Source organism: Schistocerca serialis, chromosome 10 (genome assembly GCF_023864345.2).
Source record: "Schistocerca serialis cubense isolate TAMUIC-IGC-003099 chromosome 10, iqSchSeri2.2, whole genome shotgun sequence".
Classification (NCBI taxonomy): domain Eukaryota; kingdom Metazoa; phylum Arthropoda; class Insecta; order Orthoptera; family Acrididae; genus Schistocerca; species Schistocerca serialis.
The window spans coordinates 188,956,109-188,980,235 of NC_064647.1; the positions used below are offsets into that span (position 1 = coordinate 188,956,109).

At 41.7% G+C, this 24,127-nt stretch overlaps 1 protein-coding gene across 1 annotated transcript in view; it reads left to right on the forward strand.

Moving 5' to 3' along the window:
- The window catches only part of LOC126424665 (uncharacterized protein CG43867), a 448,798-nt gene extending 429,470 nt beyond the window's left edge, over positions 1 to 19,328 (forward strand). The window contains exons 24-26 of the mRNA XM_050087395.1: positions 1,232 to 1,339; positions 6,978 to 7,133; positions 18,172 to 19,328. Coding sequence (XP_049943352.1) covers positions 1,232 to 1,339; positions 6,978 to 7,133; positions 18,172 to 18,390 — 483 coding nt within the window. The 3' untranslated portion in view covers positions 18,391 to 19,328. The remainder of the gene's footprint in view (positions 1 to 1,231; positions 1,340 to 6,977; positions 7,134 to 18,171) is intronic.
- The last annotated feature ends 4,799 nt before the right edge of the window (positions 19,329 to 24,127 follow it).

Genomic DNA, 24,127 nt, shown 5'->3' on the forward strand with positions numbered 1-24,127 from the left:
AAGGATTTTTGTTTACATTGACAATATCGTATCACTTGGTGAAACTCTCTCTCTGACACACCCACCCACCCACCACCCACCACCCCACCCACCCACCCACACACACACACACACACACACACACACACACACACACACACACACACACACACACACATGTGCACATGCACAGAGGGGAGGAAGGAAGGGAGGGGGAGAGAGAGAGAGAGAGAGAGAGAGAGAGGGGGGTGGGGTGATGGTATTTACGGTTAGTTATTAGAGTGGACTATTCAGAATGAATTGTGAAATCCACAGCTACAGAGCCAGAAGGGAAAGTGATTTCCATATAGACTGTGGTCCAGGATGGGGTTTTATTCTTGAGCGCAAGCAAAAGTCTATTACAGGTTGCTGGTAGACATCAGACAGGAAGTTGGAAAATCCACTTGCCGCTCACTATTAACATTTCCCCAACCTTTATCTCTTTCATTGCTGAGAAAGGAAGAATAACAAAGAATTATTTTTTCACTATTAAATACATTTATCTGCAGTGCTGGAATTTGTCTCCAGAAGGTAGAAACTGGAGAACTGTTCTGTCTGTTCGTAACAATGTGTCAAATATAGAAGTTAAAAATTAATAATAGGAATATTTTACATTAATGAAGCATGTAAACAGTTGACTGTCTAGCTGCTCAACTTAAAAAACTTTCATCAGGGGAAAAGGAATGTGAAGGGCGGGGAAGAGAAAGAAAAAGAAAATTGCACAAATGTTGACCAGGGTCTACGTAAATTCTGAAACGTTGAATCTCTCTTGATCCACACACTGGCTGATTCTTTCTTGTGGGCATTGCCTAAACATTTTATTCTTTCTGTTTCCTGCTTCCTAACATTACCTCCATCAACCCTCCATTTTTTATGTCCCAGTCACTTTCAGAATTTGAACTAGATCCTCCGCTTCTGAATTCAGTATTGTTGTTAGCATCTAAATGAAAATTCACTTGAGGAAACTATAGTTTATGAGACAAGACCCTGGCCAGTACTTACCAAGTACTGTCAGTAGGCAGCTAGACAATCAACTGTATTTCTCCAATTTGTATAAAAAATATAAATATGTGATTATCTGGTAATAGGGTTGACAAGTCATGGCAGAACAGTTGCAGAAATTTCCCTGCTAGAGCTCTCTTTGTGATTTTTTTTTAATAAACTGGTTAAAATGAGTGTGCTGCTATCATAATTATGAATTAAATGTTGTTAGGTTGTCACGTTTGGAGGCTGCCAGGACGACTTCATGCTTGTCGTCGGCTCTGACGAATCTGGAGGGGGAGCTTCTCAAAAGATGCTTTTTGCTCTTAGCAAACCAAAGGTAACATATACTAATTCTGCAATTGAATTACTTCTGTTTCTTAACTCTGTGAAGTGTCTGTGAGCAGCAGTTTGATTTAATTTTTAAGAGTCATTGAAATTAGTCTTGTCAGTCTTTGTACGGGTGATTATCTTATATCATTAGGAAAAAGAATGACACAGCCTTTACTACAGATCTCTCTGTTCAGATCACCTATGGATGAAATGTCAGGAACAATAAAGATTTATGGACTATGGCTACTTGATAGTAACTCTGACTGTACTATCATAATGACAAAAGAGGAAATAAATCTGATATTTGAGTTGCAGTACTAATTTGGTACAGGAAAACTGAGAGTGTTAGCAATATTAAGGAACTGTTTGTCATGTTTTGTTACTGTTTTTTGACTTGGAACTGTGTCCTTCACTATGACATGTTCCATAAAAATTGACCAGCTCAATGGTTGTGAACAAATATATGGTCTAGGGAATTGATGCCCTACTAGTTGTTCTCAGCAATGCATTTAACTTGATGAGTCATCAGATTCTAATAGATACACTGTGGTGGTCTAAGATCAGAATCGTACCTTGGCAGTAGGAAGCAGAAGGCTTTATTATAGTTCTGGATTCCAAAGGTGTACCTCAAACTTCTGTGCTCAGACCCTTATTGTTTATAATTTACGTGAATGACTGTGTAGTATCTTGTTATAAAAATCTGGTCTTTACGTTGATGATACCGTGTTCATTGCAACTGGAAATGACCTAAAGGGGTAGAAGAAAGATAGACTTAGAATGTCCAGTATGTGCTTCATACATGAAGAATTAGCTGTAAATCATAATAAGGTGAAAATATAATCTGTAGTTTATGTAATTCTAACATTGACTGTAAACTCATTAATCTGCTGCATTTACACTTGAATCCTAAATTAACATTGATCCACCACACAGACCATAAATATATTAAATTATCCAGAGTCATATAGTTGTTGCTGTTGATTATGTTGTGGTCCTCAGTCTGAAAACTGGTTTGATGCAGCTTTCCAAGCTACTCCATCCTGTGCAAGTCTCTTCATCTCTGAATAACTATTTCGCTCTACATCCTGCTCAATCTGCTTATTGTATTCACCTGTTGGTCTCCTTTTTCAATTTTTGTGCCCCCGCCCCACACTTCCCTCCAATACTATATTGGTGATCCTTTGAAGTCTCAGAGTGTGTCCTATCAGCCAGTCCCTTTTTTTAGTCAAGTTATGCCATTAATTTCTTTTCCTCCCAATTCTGTTCAGTACCTCCTCATTGGTTACATGATCTGCCCCTCTAATCTTTCTTCTGTAGCAGAACATTTCAAAAGCCTCTATTCTCTTCCTGCCAGAGCTGATTATTGTCCTCCTTTCAAGACACTATCCATTCTGTTCAGTTGTTCTTTCAAATATTTTGCTGCCTCTGACAGAATTACAATGCCATCATCAGACCTCAAAACTTTTGTTTTCCTAAATGTTACTTCTTTCTCCAAATTGTTCTTTGGTTTCCCTTACTGCTTGCTAAAGTGTACTGATTGAATAACATCAGGGATATGCCACAATTCTGTTTCAGACTCTTCTCAAGCAGTGCTTCCCCTTCATGCCCCTTGACTCTTATAACTGTCATCTGGTTTCTGTACAAGTTGTAAATAACCTTTCATTCCCTGTAGTTTACCCCTGGTACCTTCACAATTTCAAAGGGTGTATTCTTGTCACCACTGTCAAAAGCTCTCTCCAAACCTACAAAAGTTATAAATGTAGGTTTGCCTTTCCTTAGCCTAGCTTCTAAGATAAGTCATAGTGTCAGCATTGCATCACATATTTCTACATTTCTCTGGGATCCAAACTGGTCTTCAGTAAGGTCAGCTCGTACCAGTTTTTCCTTTCTTCTGTAAGGAATTTGTGTTAGTATTTTGAAACCATGGGTTATAAAACTGATAGTTTGGTAACATTCACACCTGTCAGCACTTGTTTTCTTTGGAATTGGAATTATTACTATTGTGTACATAGTTCCACATAGTCAGCGCATACCCAACTTTCCTACTAGAGTGCGCCCCGCTAAGCACAACAGCGCAGGTGCAGCACTCGTCCGTCTCCGCACTACGAGATGGCGCTGCCATAGAGACGGACCAAATTCTGCTTCTGCCGATCAGCGTGTTAATATGTAATGCAGCCAATGAGGTTGCTGCTAATGTAGAACCTTTTCTCCTCGCGGATCACACTTGTGCAGTGATACATGAATGCACAAGGTATTATAACGTGTGTACAGACCTCCGATTAGCCAGTCTGCATTTGTCTGCACCAGTTTGTACCAGTCTGCATTAGTCTGTACCAGTCTGTACAAGTTCTACATTTGTCTGTACCAGTCTATAGTCAAGCTTCAGTCTGCGCCTAATAAGATTACCGTATTCCTGTACATAGCCGTGAAGATAAATGTATAGGCACTTTTGTCCGGTATCAGAGGTATATATGAGAATAAGATTAACACACCAATACCAAAGGAACTTCAGATTGTCAATTGTAAATAACATCCAGAACAAAGTTAAGTAATTTTTATGCTTGTTATTATTTCAATAAATGTGTGTGAAAATTAATCAAGTTCTGTTTAAAGTTGGTCACCGTCAATCTGCTACTCTAGGCGTGCAAGTGGCATTTCTATCGTCTGACCTAATGGCAGAAGATAAACACGCCACGATAAGACCACGAGACATGTTGCTGACACTCGCCTACTGCGTTAGAGCGACAAGTCAAATAATCTGATGGTGTGTGTACTGAAGGTCTTGCAGTATGCACACCACAATTACATTTTTCTTGAAGTCTGAGGGTATTTTGTCTGTCTCATACATCTTGCACACCAGTTTTGTCATGGCTGGCTCTCCCAAGGTTAACCATAGTTCTGATGGAATTCATCTACTTCGGGGTCCTTGTTTCTACTTGGGTATTTCATTGCTCTGTCAAAGACCCTCTGTATACTCCTTCCATCCTCCAGCTTTCCCTTCTTTGCTTAGGACTGGCTTCCCATCTGAGATCTTGATATTCATACAGTCACTTTTCTTTTCTTAAAATGTCTCTTTAATTTTCCTATAGGTGGTATCTATCTTTCCCCTTATTATATATGTTTCTCTATCCTTACAGTTGTCCTCTAGCCATTCCTGCAGAGCTGTTTTGTACTTCCTGTCAATCTCATTTTTTAGACATTCATATTTGCTTCCTCTTGCATCATGTGCTGCATTTTTATATTTTCTCCTTTTATCATTTAAATTCAATACCTCCTGTGTTAGCCAAGGAATTCTACTAGGACTTGCCTTTTTACCTATTTGTTCCTCTACTGCCTTCACTATTTAATCTCACAAAGCTAACAATTCCTCTTCTGCTGTATTCCTTTCCCCTGTTTTGGTCTGTCGTTGCCTGATGCTATCTCTGAAACCCTCAACACTTCTGGTTCTTTCCACTTATTCAGATCCCATTTTCTGAACTTTCTACCTTTTTGCAGTTTCTTCAGTTTTAATCTACAGTTCATAATCAATAAATTGTGATCAGAGTTCACTTCTACCTCTGGAAACATCTCACAATTTAAAATCTGGTTTCTAAGTCTTACCATTACATAATCAATCTGAAACCTTCCAGTTTCTCCAGGTGTCTTCCCTCTACACAACCTTCTTTCATGGTTCTTAAACCAAGTGTCAGCAATGATTAAAATATGTTCTATGAATAATTCTATCAGGTGGCTTTCTCTTTTGTTCCTTTCTCGCAGTCCATGTTCACCTATTATTTTTCCTTTTCTTACTCTTCCTACTACTGAATTACAGTCCCCCCTCACAATTAAACTGACTTATCCCTTAACTATCACAATAATTATTTTACCACATCATACATTCTGTCACTCTATTAATCATCTGTGGAACTAGTTGGCATATAAACTTGTACTACTGTGGTTGGTGTTGGCTTCATGTCTGTCTTATCCATGATAATGGATTCACAGTGTTGTTCATAGTAGCTTACTCACATTCCTATTTTCTTATTTGTTATTAAACCAACTCATGCATTACCCTCATTTGAATTTGTATTTATTATCCAGTACTCACCTGACCAAAAGCCCTGGTCCTTCTGCCACAAACCTTCAATAACCCCCTCAATATTTAATGTCAACCTAACTATTTCTCTTTTTAAATTTTCTAACCTACCTGTCCAATTAAGGGACCTAACATTCTACACTCTGACCTGTATACTGCTAGTTTTGTTTTTCCTGATGATGAAATCCATATACTTATTACACAGACTTAAAATATGAGTGAGTGCAAATATATTGTTTAGTTTGTATTATGCATTCTGACATAGGCAAAGGGTGTACTGCACACTGATTTGGGGCAGATCCTCTGGGGCAAAAAATTCTGTTATTTAGCAGAAGAAGGAGGTGTTTAAAAAAATAATGTATCCTGTAAGCCACATTTCAAGAAACTGAACATCCTGGCAGTCTTTTTGCCTGCTCTACAGAAAAGAAAACCAAATTTAAGGTGGTCATAATACATGTCACAAAGAAATGACTGACCAGGTCTTTATCAGTGTAAGCAAGAATAATAACAGCTGCCTGTAGTTGAAGTTATGTGCACTGCCATCAGCACACATTACCTCATTGAAAACCTAAGACTATATTGATAGTGGAAAGGAAGACCTTGCATTTTAACTTATACTCCTTACGTGTTTGTGTGTAAATCTGTGTGCTTTAACTGTTATCTTTGTTATCGTATTATATTATCATAATATGTATTATTTTGTTTCATACTAACTATGACAACAGCAGTAGCATATAAAATGCTTGAAAGCAGAAAAAAATTTCACATAGACATACAGAGATGTCTTTTAAAGCTCAAAATAATGAGATCCAAAATTCTGAAAATCACCAATAATAAAATCCTAAGTATACTCGTGCACTGGACTTTGACAAAGATATCCTGAAACATGAAGTCATTTTTTAGTTTATGACTAGCTGTGAAGTCTAATCATTTATTTCACGATGGTTTTCTGTGAACATAATTCTTGGGGGAGCTGGCTGGAGCACAGTGGATTTATCTCATGCAACTGATGAGCACTTATCGCTCAGCTGATGAACTGTCATCACTTTCAGTCTCTAATGTATTAACGTCACATTCTTCTTCACTCTCTGAGATACTAATTCAATGTCAAACTCAGGATCACCATAGTAATCCTTTTTTGAAACTATTGCCTAAATAACAATACATGCCGAGTATCCAAAGCAGAACATAGTAGAGACAATATTGTGGCAACCACCTCAACCAAAACATGACAGCCAGGCTACAAATGTCTGTCAAAATAATAAAAATGAGATAACTCGGGTTTCATGTAAAGGGGTTAAAAATGAAACTGAAGCAGCACACATTGTTTATAAAATTCATTGGAGAATTGTGGAATTCATCCTTTTCTCTATAACATAGACAAGTTGAAGTTTAAATGATAAACCAATTACAAAAATGAGATTCCTTATTTCAAAACATTCTGCACATTCTTTGAAAATTTGCCAGCCGAACCTGGATTTACACACAAATTGTAGGAGACAAATTTCTGTTCATAGCTGTGGCACCGTGATTCAGTTCATTCAGCTTCACTCGGTGGCGCCTGTTACAGATCCTGGAGCTGACACTGCTGATCGCCGATTACATGAATGCCATGGGCCACACGCTGCCTGGCACGCCTCAGATGGGGACACTCACCCGCAACGGCTCCCACCGCTCTGTCCGCGGCCGTGGAGCTGCGCAGCAGCAGTCTCAGGCAGCTCCGCCGGTGAGTCCCGTGGCTGTCTGCATTCTGTGTCTGTGTCCGTACTCTGCAGAATGTTGTGAAGCACGTGGCAGAGGGCACTTTGCACAGTACGACATGTTCGGACTCCTTCCAGTTCCATTTGCGTATAGTCTGCAGGATTATAACTGTTGACGTGCCTCTGTGTATGTAGTAATTATTCTAATACTTCCAAATTGGTTTGTCACTCTGCAGCAGTGTGTGTGGTGTAAGAATATTATGTGGTGCTCAACCTTGATCATCATTCAGACATTGAGGACTTACACATTTTGGCTATTGATTCGCTGTATGTTTCTTGCTACATGAAGTTTGTTGCAAATTATTCACTGCAGTTCAAAGAACAATGATGTACATAATTATGATACTAGAAGAAAAAACTGGACTAGTGTGAGTTGGAGTCACACTCTGAGGATTCTGTACAAACTTAATTATGTATGAGGAAGATTGGAGAGTAACGCACCAAAAAGTTTAATAGGTAAAAAAAAAAAAAAAAAAAACTTAAATCTTTTACCTAGTTTCCTACATAGTCACCAACATTCTCAGAACATCTTCCACCGTGGTACCAGTTTCAATATATTTGTAGAAATCTATTTGGTTGAAGTATTGCCATCTGCAGAATGCTGAATTCACTTCTGCACATGTCGCAAAGCATTGGCCGGCCTGGAATTTCTTCATGGGACCAAACAGGTGAAATTCCAATTGTGCAGGGTCCAGATAGTATGGTAGATGCTGGAGCGCCTCCCACACAATCTGGGGATTTTCTCTCTGTGGGAAAAGAGGTCCTGACAGTTGTGCAGACAGCCATATGGGCAACAATGTGATCTTATGAGTTTTCCAGTTTTACCAATGGAGGTACAGAACCCTAAAAATGACATTCATTATGCCACAATAAGGTTGTCTTTAGCACAAAAAGGGATGTACAATGCTTGCAACCAAAATTTTTTACCATTTACCCAGTGATATAAAATGTGTGACCCACAGCAGAGTAAAATCTTATAACAAACTGAAAAGGTTTTTCCTTGACAACTCGTCCTGTTCCATAAAGTAATTTCTATTATTGTATTGTGTAAAAGGTATGAGTTGGAATTATTAACTTGCCTTTGTATGTCAAAGTAAATAAAGACCCCACTTGTAAATGATCGCAAAATAATTTGTGATGTGCATGTAAAACATGTCATTCTATATCATTACGATTTATCCTGCAGATGATCCGTGGAATGTGAAACTAACTAACTTGGAACTATCTGACAGATCAAAAATGTGTGCAGGTTGGACTTTGAACCCAGAACCTTTCCCTGTCTGGTCTGGCACACAGTATTAATTTGTCAGGAAGTTTTGAAACAGTCCACACCCCTGTGCAGAACCATCTTGTTTATGGTTCAATCATTTCTTCACAATGTCCTCTCCTCTGGGGGTGTTATTTCTGCAATGTATGCAGGAGAACTGCAGTGAAGTGTGGAGGTTAGGAGGTGGAGTACTGTTGGAGGTAGAACTGTGAGTGTCATGTCTGGATGGCTCAGTTGCTAGTTATACTTGCTGTTAAAGGCAAAGGTCCCAGGTTCGAGTTGCAGTTTGGTGCACAGTTTTAATCTGTCATGAATTTTCTAGTCCCATTTTATTTTTGCGGTCCCTATGGGAATGAGATGTAGATTGCTGTAATATATTCCTAGACTGGTCCCTTAATAATGGTTTTGCCACTTTGTAAATTGGGTTTCATGGGATATTTGGTCTTTTTCAACATATTTATGGCATTCTCCCAAGTGTCAGATCAACCTGTGACCAGATAAAGCACACATCTTTGTGTAAATTCATTATTTCCTGTTAATACTCTATGGTACAGGTCTCACACTTTTGAGCAATGTTCTAGGATGGGTCGCATTTGTTTTTTGTAAGCAATGTCTTTTACTAAACTGTCTTTTCCTGGTATCCTACTAATAAACCATAACCTGCCACATGCTTTTTCTGTGACTGAGCCTATGTGATCATTCCATTTTATATCCTTCCAAATTGTTAGACCCAGGCATTTCTTTGAATTATGTGATTCCAAGTCCGAATCATAAATATTGCAGTGATAGTGTATTGTTTTCCCTATTTTTAAGAAGTGTATAGTTTTACATTTTTGAACATTTAATGCTAGTTTATCTGGTGTCAGAAGATGCGGAAGTTGAATGCATGCCAGATGGTACGGACCTGGATACGCATTAGGGATCTCTATGCTCTGGCTCACACCAGTGCCGTGAGCTTCACCATGCGACTGCGCCACTCTCTGTACCACTTGAAGTACAGGGCCAATGCATTTCCCGCAGTCATATATTTAGGTGGCTGTGTGACGCTACCCTGGCAGTCTGGTACTCACCGTAGTCTGCATGTGCATCTCGGCTGTATTGCGTTCCAGTTCCATGTGTTGAGATGCATACAGTTGTTGTTTGGAGTGTCCCTGTGTTTCAGTCGTAGTGTCTGCCATCGCCTACTTGTTCGCCCATCCTGTTTGTTCATTGTTAGCAATACCTTCAGCAGCTCCCCTGCCTGTCGGCTTTGCATCTCCATTCTCTGCCACGCACCGCTCACCGGTCGCTCGTGGCTGTAACATTAGTGATGAGGTGAAAGGTTCAGTAGCATGGAGGCTAAGTTTGTCTGTCTCCTGGAGCAACAGTAGCTGCTCATGCAGCAGCAACTGTGCCAGTTAGATGTCTTACAGCAATCCTTGCAGTTGCTGACGCACAAATTCACGGCACGGGACACCCTAACACACCAGCCCCCAGGTGTCTCGGTTTCTGATGCTTCCCCAAGTCTGCCATTGTTTCTGTTCTTTTATAACTTTAAGGAAGACTGGGAAACATACTTGCATCATCTGAAACAACATTTTACAGTGTTTCAGGCCACAGATTACTCCCTACAGCGGTCATTATGCTTGTTCTGGGCATCTCCAGACACATTCTTTCTGCTCCGCTAGTTGGCATCATTGTCAGACCCCATGGCTCTCTCCTTTAACGAGATATGTGTGCTGCTGTCTAACTACTATTCCCAGTGTCATTGTGTCTCAGCTCGAGTTCCACCAGTACCAGTCATACTGTTCTTAGGTCACGTGCTCGCAGGGTCTCAGCTACAAATGCACCAATCAGCATTGCAAAGTGTCGTATGCAGACTCCTTGATTCGCAGTGTTGTCATTCAAGTGGCGCCCGATCTGGAGGTCCGCATGGTTGCATTGAAACTCGATAACCTCTCGCTGGAAGACGTCACCCAAGCAGTGAACGTGCATCTCATGACGAGGCCCCAGGTGGTAGCAGTAGAGTCCTCCCTACGAGCGTCTCCCTCACACTGTCGGTGTCGTACAGCCCACAGAGAGCAACATCGTCGAGACACCTCCTTGTCCGACACTGCTCTGGCTTCAGAGCCGCTGGTCGCCCCTTGTCAGCGGTCATGTTGCTCACTTCTGTCTTGCCTGCACTGCTTTTTCACCCACTCTTGCACAGACTGTCCCCATTGCTGGAAGACATGCACACTCTGTCAGAAAGACGGCCATGTCCGATCTGTCAGTTGCAGCTGCCCAACCTGCTCCAGCCCCTCATCCACAGGACATCAGTATATTGTGCACATACTGCAATCAGTCGTCCCACTGGATGCCCCATTGACGTGGATGCCCCAGTGATGCATTTTTAACATAGACGTTCATTTCCTGGTCAACATGGGGGCAACTGTCTCTGGCGATGTATACATGGGTGGGTTCCTCGGAGCTCCCTCCCACCTCTTGGAGATTGTTTATGTTGATGGTTCTTTCAGCCTCCGTGGGCAGTTCTTGGTCTCGGCCACCTACAACCACATTCCCCGTCTCCTGACCCCACAGGTGGCTGACCATCCCTCGGCTTCAAACATTTTTGGATTTGATGCTTTCACACTGCTTGGCTTTTTGATTTCTGAAAAAGTTAAGGTCATTTCCACTGCCGTCCTGTTCCAGGACCTCGATGATCTATGCTTGACCTATGCCTCTCTATTTCAGTCTGACTTAGGGTGTGCTTCAGAATTCCAGGAGCCCATTGCTCTCCGACCAGATGCTCAGCCACAGTTCTTCCAGGCTCAACCCATTCTTCTGGCCTTATGTCCAGCAGTCTAGCAAGAGTTCGATCGACTGCAGGCTGCTTGCATCATTGAACCCGTGAAAGCGAGTGCTTGGGCAATGTCGTTAGTGGTTATCAGGAAACACAATGGCTCCCTTTGCCTGTGTGGGGATTTCAATGCACAGTGTTTGGTTGAAACTTATCCCGTTCCCCGGCAGGAAGACTTTCTTGCCAAACTTGGGTGTAGCAAGTACTTCCCTAAGATCGACCTTGCGGAGGCTTACCACCAATTACCCTTAGATGAAGAATTCAAAGGTTCAAATGGCTCTGAGCACTATGGGACTCAACATCTGAAGTCATCAGTCCCCTAGAACTTAGAACTACTTAAACCTAACTAACCTAAGGACATCACACACATCCATGCCCGAGGCAGGATTCGAACCTGCGACCGTAGCAGTCACACGGTTCCGGACTGAAGTGCCTAGAACCGCACGGCCACCGCGGCCGGCTGAGGAATTCCAGAACATCATTGTCATCAACACGCCTTTCCGATTATATAAATACATGCACCTTCCATTTAGTATTTCCTTGGTGCTGACCATTTTGCAGAGGTACCTGGAGCAGCTCACTCAGCCCATCCTGGCTTGTGTCAATTACCTCAATGACATCTTGGTCACTAGGCGTACACGCCACGACCATTTGCACAGCCTCAGTACCTTATTTCATGCCCTGCAGCCCACAGGCTTACGCTGTTGGCTGGAAAAGTGTAGTTTCTTTCAACCGGAAGAATACCTTGAGCATTGACTCAGTAAAGATGGCATTCATCCATCAGATCGCAATGTCGTGGCCATCAAGGATTTATCTGACCTCCAGGTTTTTTTTGTGCAAGGTTAACTACTACTTAAAGTTTTTACCCCAGGCTGCTGATGTCGCACAGCCCTTCAATCTCTTGCATCACAAAGGGGTACCTTTCGACTAGACTCCTGCGTGTGATCAAGCTTTTCTCTGCTTGAAAACTATGCTGAAGTCTGCCTCTTGCCTGACTCCCTTCTTTCCAGACTGCCCCTTCACCCTTTGGTTGTGGAGGCCAACACTTTGGCCTATGGTATTGGGGTAGTCGAGACTCAGAACAGCACATTGCATATGTGTCCAATACGCTATCCCCAGTGCAGAGGAACTATCCTCAGATTGAAAAGAGGATCTGGTGATTGTGTTTGCCATTCAAAAGTTTCACATCTACCTGTTTTGGACAAAGTTCACTCTCCTCACTGGTTACCCTATTTGGCTCACAGACACACACCTCCCAGAGCAAACTGCTCAAGCGTCTCCAGCACTGGGCGCTGTTCTTATGCAATTACACTTACATTATCCAATATAAGCCCACCTCTCAGCCGTGCCAGATAGCCGTGTAGTCTGTGACGCCATGCCACGGTTCGTACAGCTCCCCCCCATTGGAGGTTCAAGTCCTTACTTGGGCATGAGTGTGTGTGGTGTTGTCCTCTGTGTAAGTTAGCTTAAGTAGGTGTGTAGGCCTAGGGACCAAAGACCTCAGCAGTTTGATCCCATAGGAACTTACCACAAATTTCCCATGTCTCAACACTCCAATGCAGATGCCTTGTTGTTTCTCCCTTCGGGCCCTGATCCTGAGTTTGACCAGCAGGAAGTCCTCTGCTTTCACATTGATTTGGCATGCCAAGATACACTGGACGGATTTCCCATCACGCTGCACAGGTCACCTCTGCCATCCCATTTTGCGGCAGGTTCTCTGCTGTGTGACCCATGGGTGGCCCACCTATCTCACTCACTGGTCGAAAACTGAATTCAGCCCCTGGCAGCACCTCTTACACAGGCTCTCAGTTGTGGTGGGTGTCCTTCTGTTGGCCACGGAGGCTGATGCCCATTGGGTGATCATCCCACCCAATTTGTGCCACAGCATCCTGCACATGCTACTCTGGGGGACGTCCCATATGAAGGCATTGGCTCGCCAGCATGTGTATTGGCCCAGCATCGATGGTGGCATCGAACACTTGGTCTGTGGGTACACGGTGTGTGTGCATCACCCAGCAAGCCCTTGGCAATCGTTTGCACCCTAGCCCACGCATCGCTGGCCCTGGGACCGCATCTATCTCGATTTTGGGGGCCTGTTCTTGGGGTCGATGTGGTTACTCATTGTGGATACATACTCCAGATACCCATATGTGGTGTGCATGGCATCCACCACCACTGATGCCACACTCATGGCCTTGGCTCAGGTTCTCAACTTCAAAGGCCTGCCTCGTACTTCGGTCTTCTATAATGGCCCCCAGTTCACAACAGCCATCTTCCGTGCATTCTGTGAGGCCAATGATATCAATCACATCTACAACCCTCCGTTCCATCCATCCTTCAATAGCACAACTGAACAATTGGTTAGGACATTTAAACAACAGCTGACAAAAGCGATCAAATCCTCTGCCACCACATCAGCTCTCACATTATTCCTGAGATCTTATCACACCACGCTGATTGATGATCGTAGTCTGGCCAAACTCCTCCATGGGTGGCAAGCACAGACCCTGCTCCGTCTGCTGATACCATTGCCTTCTGAACCCTGCTTTCGACCCTCTCAGCACTACATCCCAGGGATGGCCGTGTGGACCCACTTGTGTGGGGGCAAGGTCACTTGGTCTCCCGCCACAGTAGCCGTGACCCACGGGTGGCATGTGACATTGGTATAGACACAGAAGGGGCTCGATTCTGCCACCGTAACCAACTCCAGTCTCATACCCCTTCGTGACACCTCACGTCCCCCAACCTCCCCCCCCCCCCCCCGACCCCCTCCTTCTGGTGTGCACAAGGCCCCACTGCTGATGCCCACTGGCCCCCCACAGGCACGTCGGCACTCCTTCTTGCATCCACAAGGATCCAAGGTGCCATGCAATGCCCTGCCTTCCTGACTAGGGTGTGCTTCAGAATTCCAGGAGCCCATTGCTCTCCGGCCAGATACTCAGCCACAGTTCTTCCAGGCTCAACCCATTCTTCTGGCCAATGGATTCCACAGACTGCCCTCCCAACCAGCCAAGAGCGGTCGACAACACAGGGTCCTTATGTTCTCTCCCTCCACCCAAAATTCCACTGTCTGGGGCGTTTCCACCCCTACGCAGAGGTTCTGGGGGAGAGGGATCTGGTGTCGGAAGGTGCGGAAGTTGAATGCGTGCCGGAGGGTATGGACCTGGATACCCACTAGGGGTATCTGTGCTCCGGCGCACCTGCACTGTGAGCTTTGCCATGCGAGTGTGCCACCCTCTGTACCACACGATGTCCAGGGCCAATCACGTTTCATGTGGTCATGTATTTAGGCAGCCACGTGGTGCTACCCCGGCAGTCTGGTACTTGGTGTATTTGTGTGTGCATCTCAGCCGTAGTGCATTCCAGTACTGTGTGTTATCCAGCGAGCTTTGCTGCGCAAGTGTGTCACTCTCTGTACCTTGTGGAGCTGGCAGCCAATCACATTTCCCACACTTGTGTACTTAGGTGCCCATGCAGTGTTACCCCAGCGGTCTAGTACTCGCTGTAGTGTGTGTGTGCATCTTGGCCGTGCTGCATTCCAGTTCTGCATATTGAGATATGTACTGTTGTTGTTAGGAGTGTTCCTGTGTTGTTGTTGTCTCACCGTGTTTATCACCTCAGTTCTTGCTTGCTTGCCTCATGTGGTGTCTTGGTCAATCGTAGTGTCTGTCATCCCCTACTTGTTCATCTGTCCTGTTTGTTTGTTGTTAGCGATACCTCCAGTGACTACCCCACCTGGTGGCTTCGCATCTCCGCTATATGCTGTGCACTGCTTCCTGGTTGCTCACAGCTGTAACAGTTTACAATCTTTGCATTCCTTTGAAATCTTATCAAGATGTGACTGAATAATTGTGCAGTTTTTTTGAGATAGTAGTTAATTATAAATAAATGCATCAAACATAAAAAGTTTGTGATTACTATTAATGTTGTTTGCCAGTCCATTAGTATACAACATGAACAGCAAGGGTCCCAATACATTTTCTTGGTGTATGCCTGAAGTTATTTCCACTTCAGTCGTAGTCAATGTGTTATATGCCTTCTACCAAGAAATTCTCAATTCAGCTACAAATTTCTTTTGAGGAGAGGAGCTAAAAGATTGAAAGTTTCTGCACTGTTGTACTCATACCCTTGTTTGCAATGCCCCTGGTTCAGTTGCAGACCCTGTAGACAGAGGCTTATGGCAAAATTATCAGTATGGAAGTAATTGAATGTGGACTCCATTACGTGAGTCACATAACTGAATATGACAGTGCATGTTCTTATACACACATTCTTACACTTTTCAACGAACTGAAGCAAAACATCCTCCAGTTTATTTCAGCAATTTGGGAGTAGTGCAAGGCTGACTTTTATAAGCAGCATCCTTAACATATCCCCAGATAAGGTGAGGTGTGGATATATCAGGAGATAAGTTTTCTATGTGGACACTGTTCCAAGAAATCTGGGGTTTAGTTGGTTGTGTGTGTCTTAGTAATTTCCTGCTGCAACCGCATGTACTATAGCTATTATTCCTATAGTGCTTACTAATTGCAGTCCTCATTGTTCAAACTACCCTGAAAGAATGTGATAAAGATTTATTTAACTGTCATTCTACATGAAACACCCATTTTTAGAACTTACAGAAGGGATTCATGTAGAAGTTGTGGATTTTCTGCTGTCCAAATCTGTGAATTCTCTGCGTTCACACAGTCATCAGTGGGTAAATGTGCCTTGTGAGCCACATTTTTTCCCCTCTGGTGTTGCAGCTGACGTTAACTACTGGTAGAAAGCGACTTCCTTTCAGTTGTTCTCAGAAATCAACTTTTGAACCAAATCAGTTCTTTACAGATGCATCTTTAATCACACAGTCACTACGTACAAAGAGACCAAACTGTCTGAACAGGCAACACGAAGACTTTGCAGGAGCTGCAGAATGTGCAGCTCACACATCAGTTGACTTATGTGGCCTGGTCACTTTTGGCTGCATCTGCATTTCCTGTCTTCTAGAACCTACCACTCGGTGAACCCATTTGGTTCATCCACACTGTGGTTGTCTATTGAAGCATTTTGAGTCTCATTATAACTGACAGATTTAATATACTGGGAAACAGTAAATACTCCCTGCAATGATGTGTAACACATTTCCTCCTCAGTTAAATAAGGATGGTACCTAAAACAAAGAGTGAACATTCTACTGTAAGCTTGCCCTGATGGTGAAGCTGTGACAATGGCACAGCAGGAACGCTACTGGGAGGACAGTAGATTGGTTTCTTTATCAAGTTTTCCAACATGTGCTTTGTTGGTGTTAAAAATTGTCAGCAGATAACCATACCATGTGGCCCACATTGCCATTACTGCAGAGCATCTGAATGTTTCAAAAGTGTCAACTTTATGTAAAATAGAATGTTGGAAACCTTTTACAATGGAATGTCTTCATGGGTGAGTTCAACTCTTTGCAGCTGTTCGTACAGAGGTGTGGGTTATGGTCTCAGGTATCACACCCTGCAGCCATTCACCCTGGTGAGCCCTTTGTGAAAGATAGTTTCAGAATTTCATGTGATCCACTAGAGCCTTCAAAATAGTACCTATGTTGTAATCGTGCCATAGCCTAGTGATTAAGTAATTTGGCTGCTATACTGAAGATTGTGGGTTTAAACCCTGTTGCCTGTAGTCTATCTGTTTTTTACATCTTTTACAGTGACCATTATTTTTATTGAATTACTGTCATATCATTTTAATCATCATATCAATTTTTTAATTTGCTTTCAGTATTTCTTCCTCTTATTCTTTTTTTTCATTTGGAATCTTTGCCCATGTGATTTTAAGTATTTTTAATTATTTTGGATCAGACACTGAAAACTCCAGTTTGGAATATCAACAAAATTAGAAAAAGAATAGGTTGCTACTCAACGTGAAGATGACACATTGAGTTGCAGACAGACACAACAAGAAGACTGTTACACATTTAGCATTTGACCAAAGGCTTCTTCAGATAAGAAAACACACACATATATTCACAGAAGCAAGCAACTTCATGCACACACCATTGCCTCCTCCAGTAGCTTGAACTGGAATGCCAGTTTTATTAATTATTTATGATTATATTTAAATATTAGAAAATACTAGTCTATTAGCTCAAAAGTTAAAGACAAAATTATCAATTAGTATTGGTTGTGCAACAGTGTCAAAATTTATTTTTCATTACAAGTTGAACATTTGTTTGGATGGTAACTGTCATACAAACAATTAAAACTTAAATTTTTCTCGCACCATGCACAAAATACCACAGATAAAGACTTAAAGCAAAGAAGATTTCATAAATTTGAGCAAAATGAGTAATAGAAATAATGATTGCAATAACATCAACAAAAATATAAAACAATGAACAGAAAGTAATTAAATCAAAGTAAATACATAAAAAATAATTAAAATCTCATGGGCATAAACTCCAAATGAAAGTAAAAATCAGAGTAAATAAAACAGTTAATACGAAGATTAAAGTGACACAGTGAAAGATTAAAAACAAAAACAACTTATATTTGAGCCAATTAACTGAATAAAAATAATGATCAGATTTGTTTTGTTAAAGATTTGTTAAAAAATATATATTACAACCAACAGGATTTGAACCCACAACCTTCAGTATGGCAACTTAACCACTAGGCTATGGCATCATTATAACACTTGTGCTTTTTCCAAGACTCCAGTGGTTCAAATGAAATTTGAAACCGTTTCACTGAGTACTCGCATACGAGGGCCATCTGGGGAGGTAAACTGCTGAATGATGTGGTACCTGGTACCCTAACCTAGATTGTCATATAGGAAGTTTCAAAAAGTCAGTTCCATCCCTGAGGACAACTTCTTGTTAGAAAACTAAACACCTAGCAGAACTGTAATTCAGCGGACAGTTAACAGAGTGTAACTTTCGCATTCACCTCAGGCTCCCGGCGGAACAGGCGGGGCGACGGTGTCGACGCTGCAGTCGCAGGTGACGACGTCGACAGGGGCCGGCAGCAGCACCGGAGGGCACGGCTCCGCGTCTGGATCAGGTCCGCAGCCAGACATTCTCAAGTCGACGCCCGACCACCAGCAGACGCCAGAGAGGCTGCACAGGACCGACTCCAAGAAGCGGGCGCACCTCGACAGCGGCGTCGCGTGACAGTAGGCGCTGCCAGCGCCGCACCCCCACAGTTCCTCCTCCGAGGAGTGTGTACCACGCGTGTGGAAACAGTAGACGCACCGAGTCGTCTGCCACTTCTTCGAGTAGTGTTAAAGTAGTTTTGGACTCGGAACTGGGAGCGAGATCTGTGCCGGAGCTGAAATTGAGACAGTGTTAGTCGGACTGACAAATGCATTAGTAGAGAGGACTTTGTAAATAGGTTAGAAAACAGAATTGCAGCAACAGCTCTGCTTTTTTGTATAGCAACAGATAGCTTTTATCTGAATTATTGCTTTTTTACGAGTTATTGTGCAAGTCGTACTAAAGATCGGTAGCTTAGGTTGTAATCTGTAGCAAAAGTGATGCTGAAAAGGAGAGAAAAAAATTTAAAATTGTGCATAAAAGGCGTATTTGTAATCAGTGAGAATGTGTAATTTGGAGAGTAGTGGGGGCTATAAACTTTTGAATTGTTACGTGAGGCCTGTAGCAGCTTGTGCCCTTTAGGAATAACACAGTTTGTCAGCCAGATTTGAGTTAATATTAATTTATGGTATCTTAATGAGTCAACTTTAAACCCCACAATGGGAACTCATTCTAATAAGTTCTAGCAGAAGACAAATATCTTGAAATAAGCATTTTGTTCAGAAAGTACTCAACTTTTTTGTGATTTGTCTTGTAGTCTCTTCAAACAAATGCAATAGCCATGCTCAAAGATAACACTACAGAAACTTGCAGACCTGTGTTGTGCTGCACCCCCAAATTCCTCTTGAGGTGATACAGTGTATGTCCAGTTAAATTTCAAAAAGCTTCTCTACTCCTTTATTAGCAGATTTGACCAATATTTGTGGACATAATCTTTTGTCACGTAGAATAATATTATGATAAATTACTTACAAAGTGTCAACACCACTTGGGAATGGCATGGGGACAAGGAGGAGTGCAGGGGGGGGGGGGGGGGGGGTTAATTCATCTGTCATCAAGATATTTTTTTCTAAGTTTTGCTTTGATTAAGTTTAGATCATCCATAACTTTCAGTGCAGTTTTAGTCCCCTTTATCAGCACTTGAACATCAAGAAGCTTCCATTCTTCATTTCTATGTGAGCAGTATATGTGTACATTACCTCTTTTGGTAGAATATTAATATGATAAATTTCTTACATAGTGCTAATAAAACTTTGGAATTGTGTGTTTTAAGATATTTGTCATCTGAGTAATAGATTGACATACTAACTATTTTACTTTCTATGATTTGTTCTGTAGGTACTGTTAATGAGACTGCTTCTCTAAATCCATGGTTTATGATGGCAACAGAAGAAACCAGGGAACATCATTATGTCTCCACTTCAGTTAAAATTAAGAGTTATGATTAGTGATAAAGTATTTTGTTATTTGTAAGTTTGTATGAAGCTATGAATTTATAACATTTATACATGAAAAAGAGGATGTCATATTGTTATTTCTCAATTTTTAGGAAATTTATGTTCCATTAGGTAAAATATAGGCTCATCTGCCAGGTGTTTTTGATATCTTTTAATGCAAAATATGGTGTTAACAATAAAAATGGAAAAATTAATAGAAATATACAACATAGAAGACCAAACTTTTAACTTTTGAGATGAATGAGTCCTTTCTGAGAACATGAAGAAATTATTAGAGAGAGACAGGGGCAGATATACAGAGAGAGAGAGAGAGAGAGAGAGAGAGAGAGAGAGAGAGAGAGAGAGAAGAGGGGAGGGGAGAGAAAGAGAGAGAGAGAGAGGAGAAATGAAAAACATGATAGTAAGGTAGACAGTTCCACATGGAGCTCCTTGATCTAATTGACTGCTAGTTGAGTTTCTGCGAATGTCTGTAGCTGCAGGGGGATTATTTTAATTTTGCCAATAGTTTTTTGGATTTATACTCTCATTATCAATCAACCCCTCCTCTCCCCTCTCCCTTCATTGTCTATTTAAATACAAAAGTCTTGAAGTCTGGCCAAACTCAGTCCTTGAGTGATGTAACACCAATTGAAATAGTGAGGTATATCTGTATTAAAAGACAACTGTTGCTGTAACTGGTTTGTGTGCTTGAATTTATACTGTGTGTTTTTACATGAAATCTTTTTTGCTAACATTTATGTATTATGTATGAGATTTTTTGCTGTTAAATGTATGGTATTTTTTTATGGTAAATATTTGTAATAAACAGTAGCATCTAGTTTATATTAGAGTACTTTACGGATATAAATATAACTTACCATTTTTGTTGTTATTTGTTTTGCAAATGTATACATTTTACTGTTATTTATTTGGATTTTACATAGCGCAGTCAAAATAGATTCAGAGACTCAGTCTAATAATGAAGCCTCAGAAACTCCAATATTTTGCTCAATGACATGTTTCAGTGTTGCTCTCTATTTTTTGCAATGTACAAACATTGCTAGTCATTACAAACGCCATTTTCAATTTGCTATATTAGTATAATTCGTCTGAGGGTCATACTAGTCACTGAAACAGAAGTCATTGTTAGGTGCAGGACGGAAAATTGTACTAAGTAAGCTGAGGTGCTGATTTCCCAATGTAGAACAACATTGTTTTGGATTCATTTTCAGTTATGCAGGCTGTTTCACAACTCATGTTACAAACTGCTTTAGGTTGTATATAGGACGTAGTAGATTTAGTTTTACATAAGAACCCAAATCAGTAAACATCAGCCAATAATACCACAGAGTGTCAAAGTTATAGGTACCAATGCCTGTAAATATATGTATATACATGGTGATCCTGTTATGATGTTACAAACTTTGTAGGATGATGGAGAAGAATAAATGTATCAGGTTGAGATAAGGGTCCTGTACCAGAAACAAATGACTCAAAAGTTATAAGTGAAAACTTTTCGGATACCTGTGAGTGTGGAATACATGTACAGGTATGGTTGTTGCTAAGATTTTTGGGCAGCAACTTTCAGAGTATGGTCCAAAAATAGAAAAAATCTATAATAAATGTGCCCATCTTAGAAAGTTTGTAACATTATCATAGAATCACCATGTATATACATACATTTACAGATGTCAAAGCCTATAACTTTGATGCTCTGTAGCATCGTACGGGCATGGATTCCTGTGTAAAACTTGATCTGCTAAGTCCCCTCTGCAACCTCTAGAAGTGTGTAAGATGAATTGTGAAACACCCTATATACCTGAAGACATCAATGCAATCTTTTGGCGAAAATTTTGTTAGATATGCTGACATAACAAGCACATTTGTGCTTGTAGCTTATCTCGTAATTAGAATTAAAATAAAACAGAATGTTCATTACTTACTTCAGTGCCACTGCTGTGAACTGTTCAAGCTCCAGTGTACTATCCTTAAACAGCTTTAAGCAAAGATACCAGAGAGATAAGAAAGTAACTGTATGTAAATAGAGTCTTAGGGCCTAAAACTTGTAGGTAATATTTTCAGAAGAAGGTCACTCCCAGTTGCGATGTATTCCACCTGATGTTCTGCGTAAACATTTATTTTTAGAATCTTGTGTCCTGTCGTAAGATGATCAAGTTGAGGTGTGGGAGTGAGTAGAGTGCTTGCTTGTGAAAAAAAATCGATAAAGTGTTTGTGACTTTGACTATATGTTGTGAATATGTTCAAATATTATGCCAAATATATATTATGTAATCTACTCTATCAATCCGGAAATGAAAAATTTACCTATTATTTTGTTTTACTGTCACTTTACCCACAGTAAAAACTTATCCTAATGAAATTCATTGGCTTTATATCATAACTTTCCAGCTATTTCGGTATGAGAAACTGATTTTGTGTGATCGGAAAGCTGGCTAAAGTTCAACTGAAAATTTTTTGAATGGCCTAACAGTTTTCAGGAAGGATAGATTAAATACAGTTGGTGGTGGAGTATTTATTGCTGTGAGAAGTAATTTACTTTGTAGTGAATATAATAGAGGGAAACATTCCACATGGGAAAAATATATCTAAAAACACAGATGATGTGACTTACCGAACAAAAGTGCTGGCAGGTCGATAGACACACAAACAAACACAAACATACACATGCAATTCAAGCTTTCGCAACAAACTGTTGCCTCATCAGGAAAGAGGGAAGGAGAGGGAAAGATGAAAGGATGTGGGTTTTAAGGGAGAGTGTAAGGAGTCATTCCAATCCCGGGAGCGGAAAGACTTACCTTAGGGGGAAAAAAGGACAGGTATACACTCGCACACACACACATATCCATCCGCACATACGCAGACATTTGTAAAAGCAAAGAGTTTGGGCAGAGATGTCAGTCAAGGCGGAAGTACAGAGGCAAAGATGTTGTTGAAAGACAGGTTGAGGTGTGAGGTATGAGCGGCGGCAAATTGAAATTAGCGGAGATTGAGGCCTGGCGGATAATGAGAAGAGAGGATATACTGAAGGGCAAGTTCCCATCTCCGGAGTTCTGACAGGTTGGTGTTAGTGGGAAGTATCCAGATAACCCGGACAGTGTAACACTGTGCCAAGATGTGCTGGCCGTGCACCAAGGCATGTTTAGCCACAGGGTGATCCTTATTACCAACAAACACTGTCTGCCTGTGTACATTCATGCGAATGGACAGTTTGTTGCTGGTCATTCCCACATAGAAAGCTTCACAGTGTAGGCAGGTCAGTTGGTAAATCACGTGGGTGCTTTCACACGTGGCTCTGCCTTTGATCGTGTTCACCTTCTGGTTTACAGGACTGGAGTAGGTGGTGGTGGGAGGGTGCGTGGGACAGGTTTTACACCGGGGGCGGTTACAAGGGTAGGAGCCAGAGGGTAGGGAAGGTGGTTTGGGGATTTCATAGGGATGAACTAAGAGGTTACGAAGGTTAGGTGGACGGCGGAAAGACACTCTTGGTGGAGTGGGGAGGATTTCATGAAGGATGGATCTCATTTCAGGGCAGGATTTGAGGAAGTCGTATCCCTGCTGGAGTGTCTATCGACCTGCCAGCACTTTCGTTCGGTAAGTCACATCATCTGTGTTTTTAGATTTACTTTGTAGCGAAATTGAAGTAGATAGTTTCTGTGAAACAGTATGGGTATAGGTTATACTTGACAATTGGACTAAACTATTAATTGTATCATTTTACCGTCCCCACGACTCAGAAGACATATACACATCAAAAAAAGTTTTGCATCACCCCAGTTCCCAGAACTCTTGTAGATAGGCACTGACTGTGGATATTGTATCACAGACACAGTCCCTTTGACTGTTCAGAGATGTCACTAAACTCACCCAAAGATGTAAACAACCATGCATGAGCAGTGCCTATCAGACGGAGGGGGTCTGACAGCTGATCAGTTTCAGTCAGTCCACCAGGAAGTAGGTACACGGCTCGTGTCGTCTGTAATTCAACCACGCCTAGATGGTCAATACTGTGGTTCAATCACATCCGCATTGTTACTTTGTGCCAAGAAGGGCTTTCAACAAGGGAAGTGTCCAGGTGCCTCACAGTGAATCAAAGCGATTTTGTTCAGATGTGAAGGAGATACAGAGTGACAGGAACTGTCGATGACATGACTCACTCAGACCACCCAAGGGTTACTACTGCAGTCGATGACCGCTACTTATGGATTATGGCTTGGAGGAACCCTGACAGCAACGCCACCATGTTCAATAATGCTTTTCGTGCAGCCACAGGACATTGTGTTACAACTCAAGCTGTGCACAATAGGCTGCATGATGTGCAACTTCACTCCTGATGTCCATGGTGAGACTCCTCTTTGCAA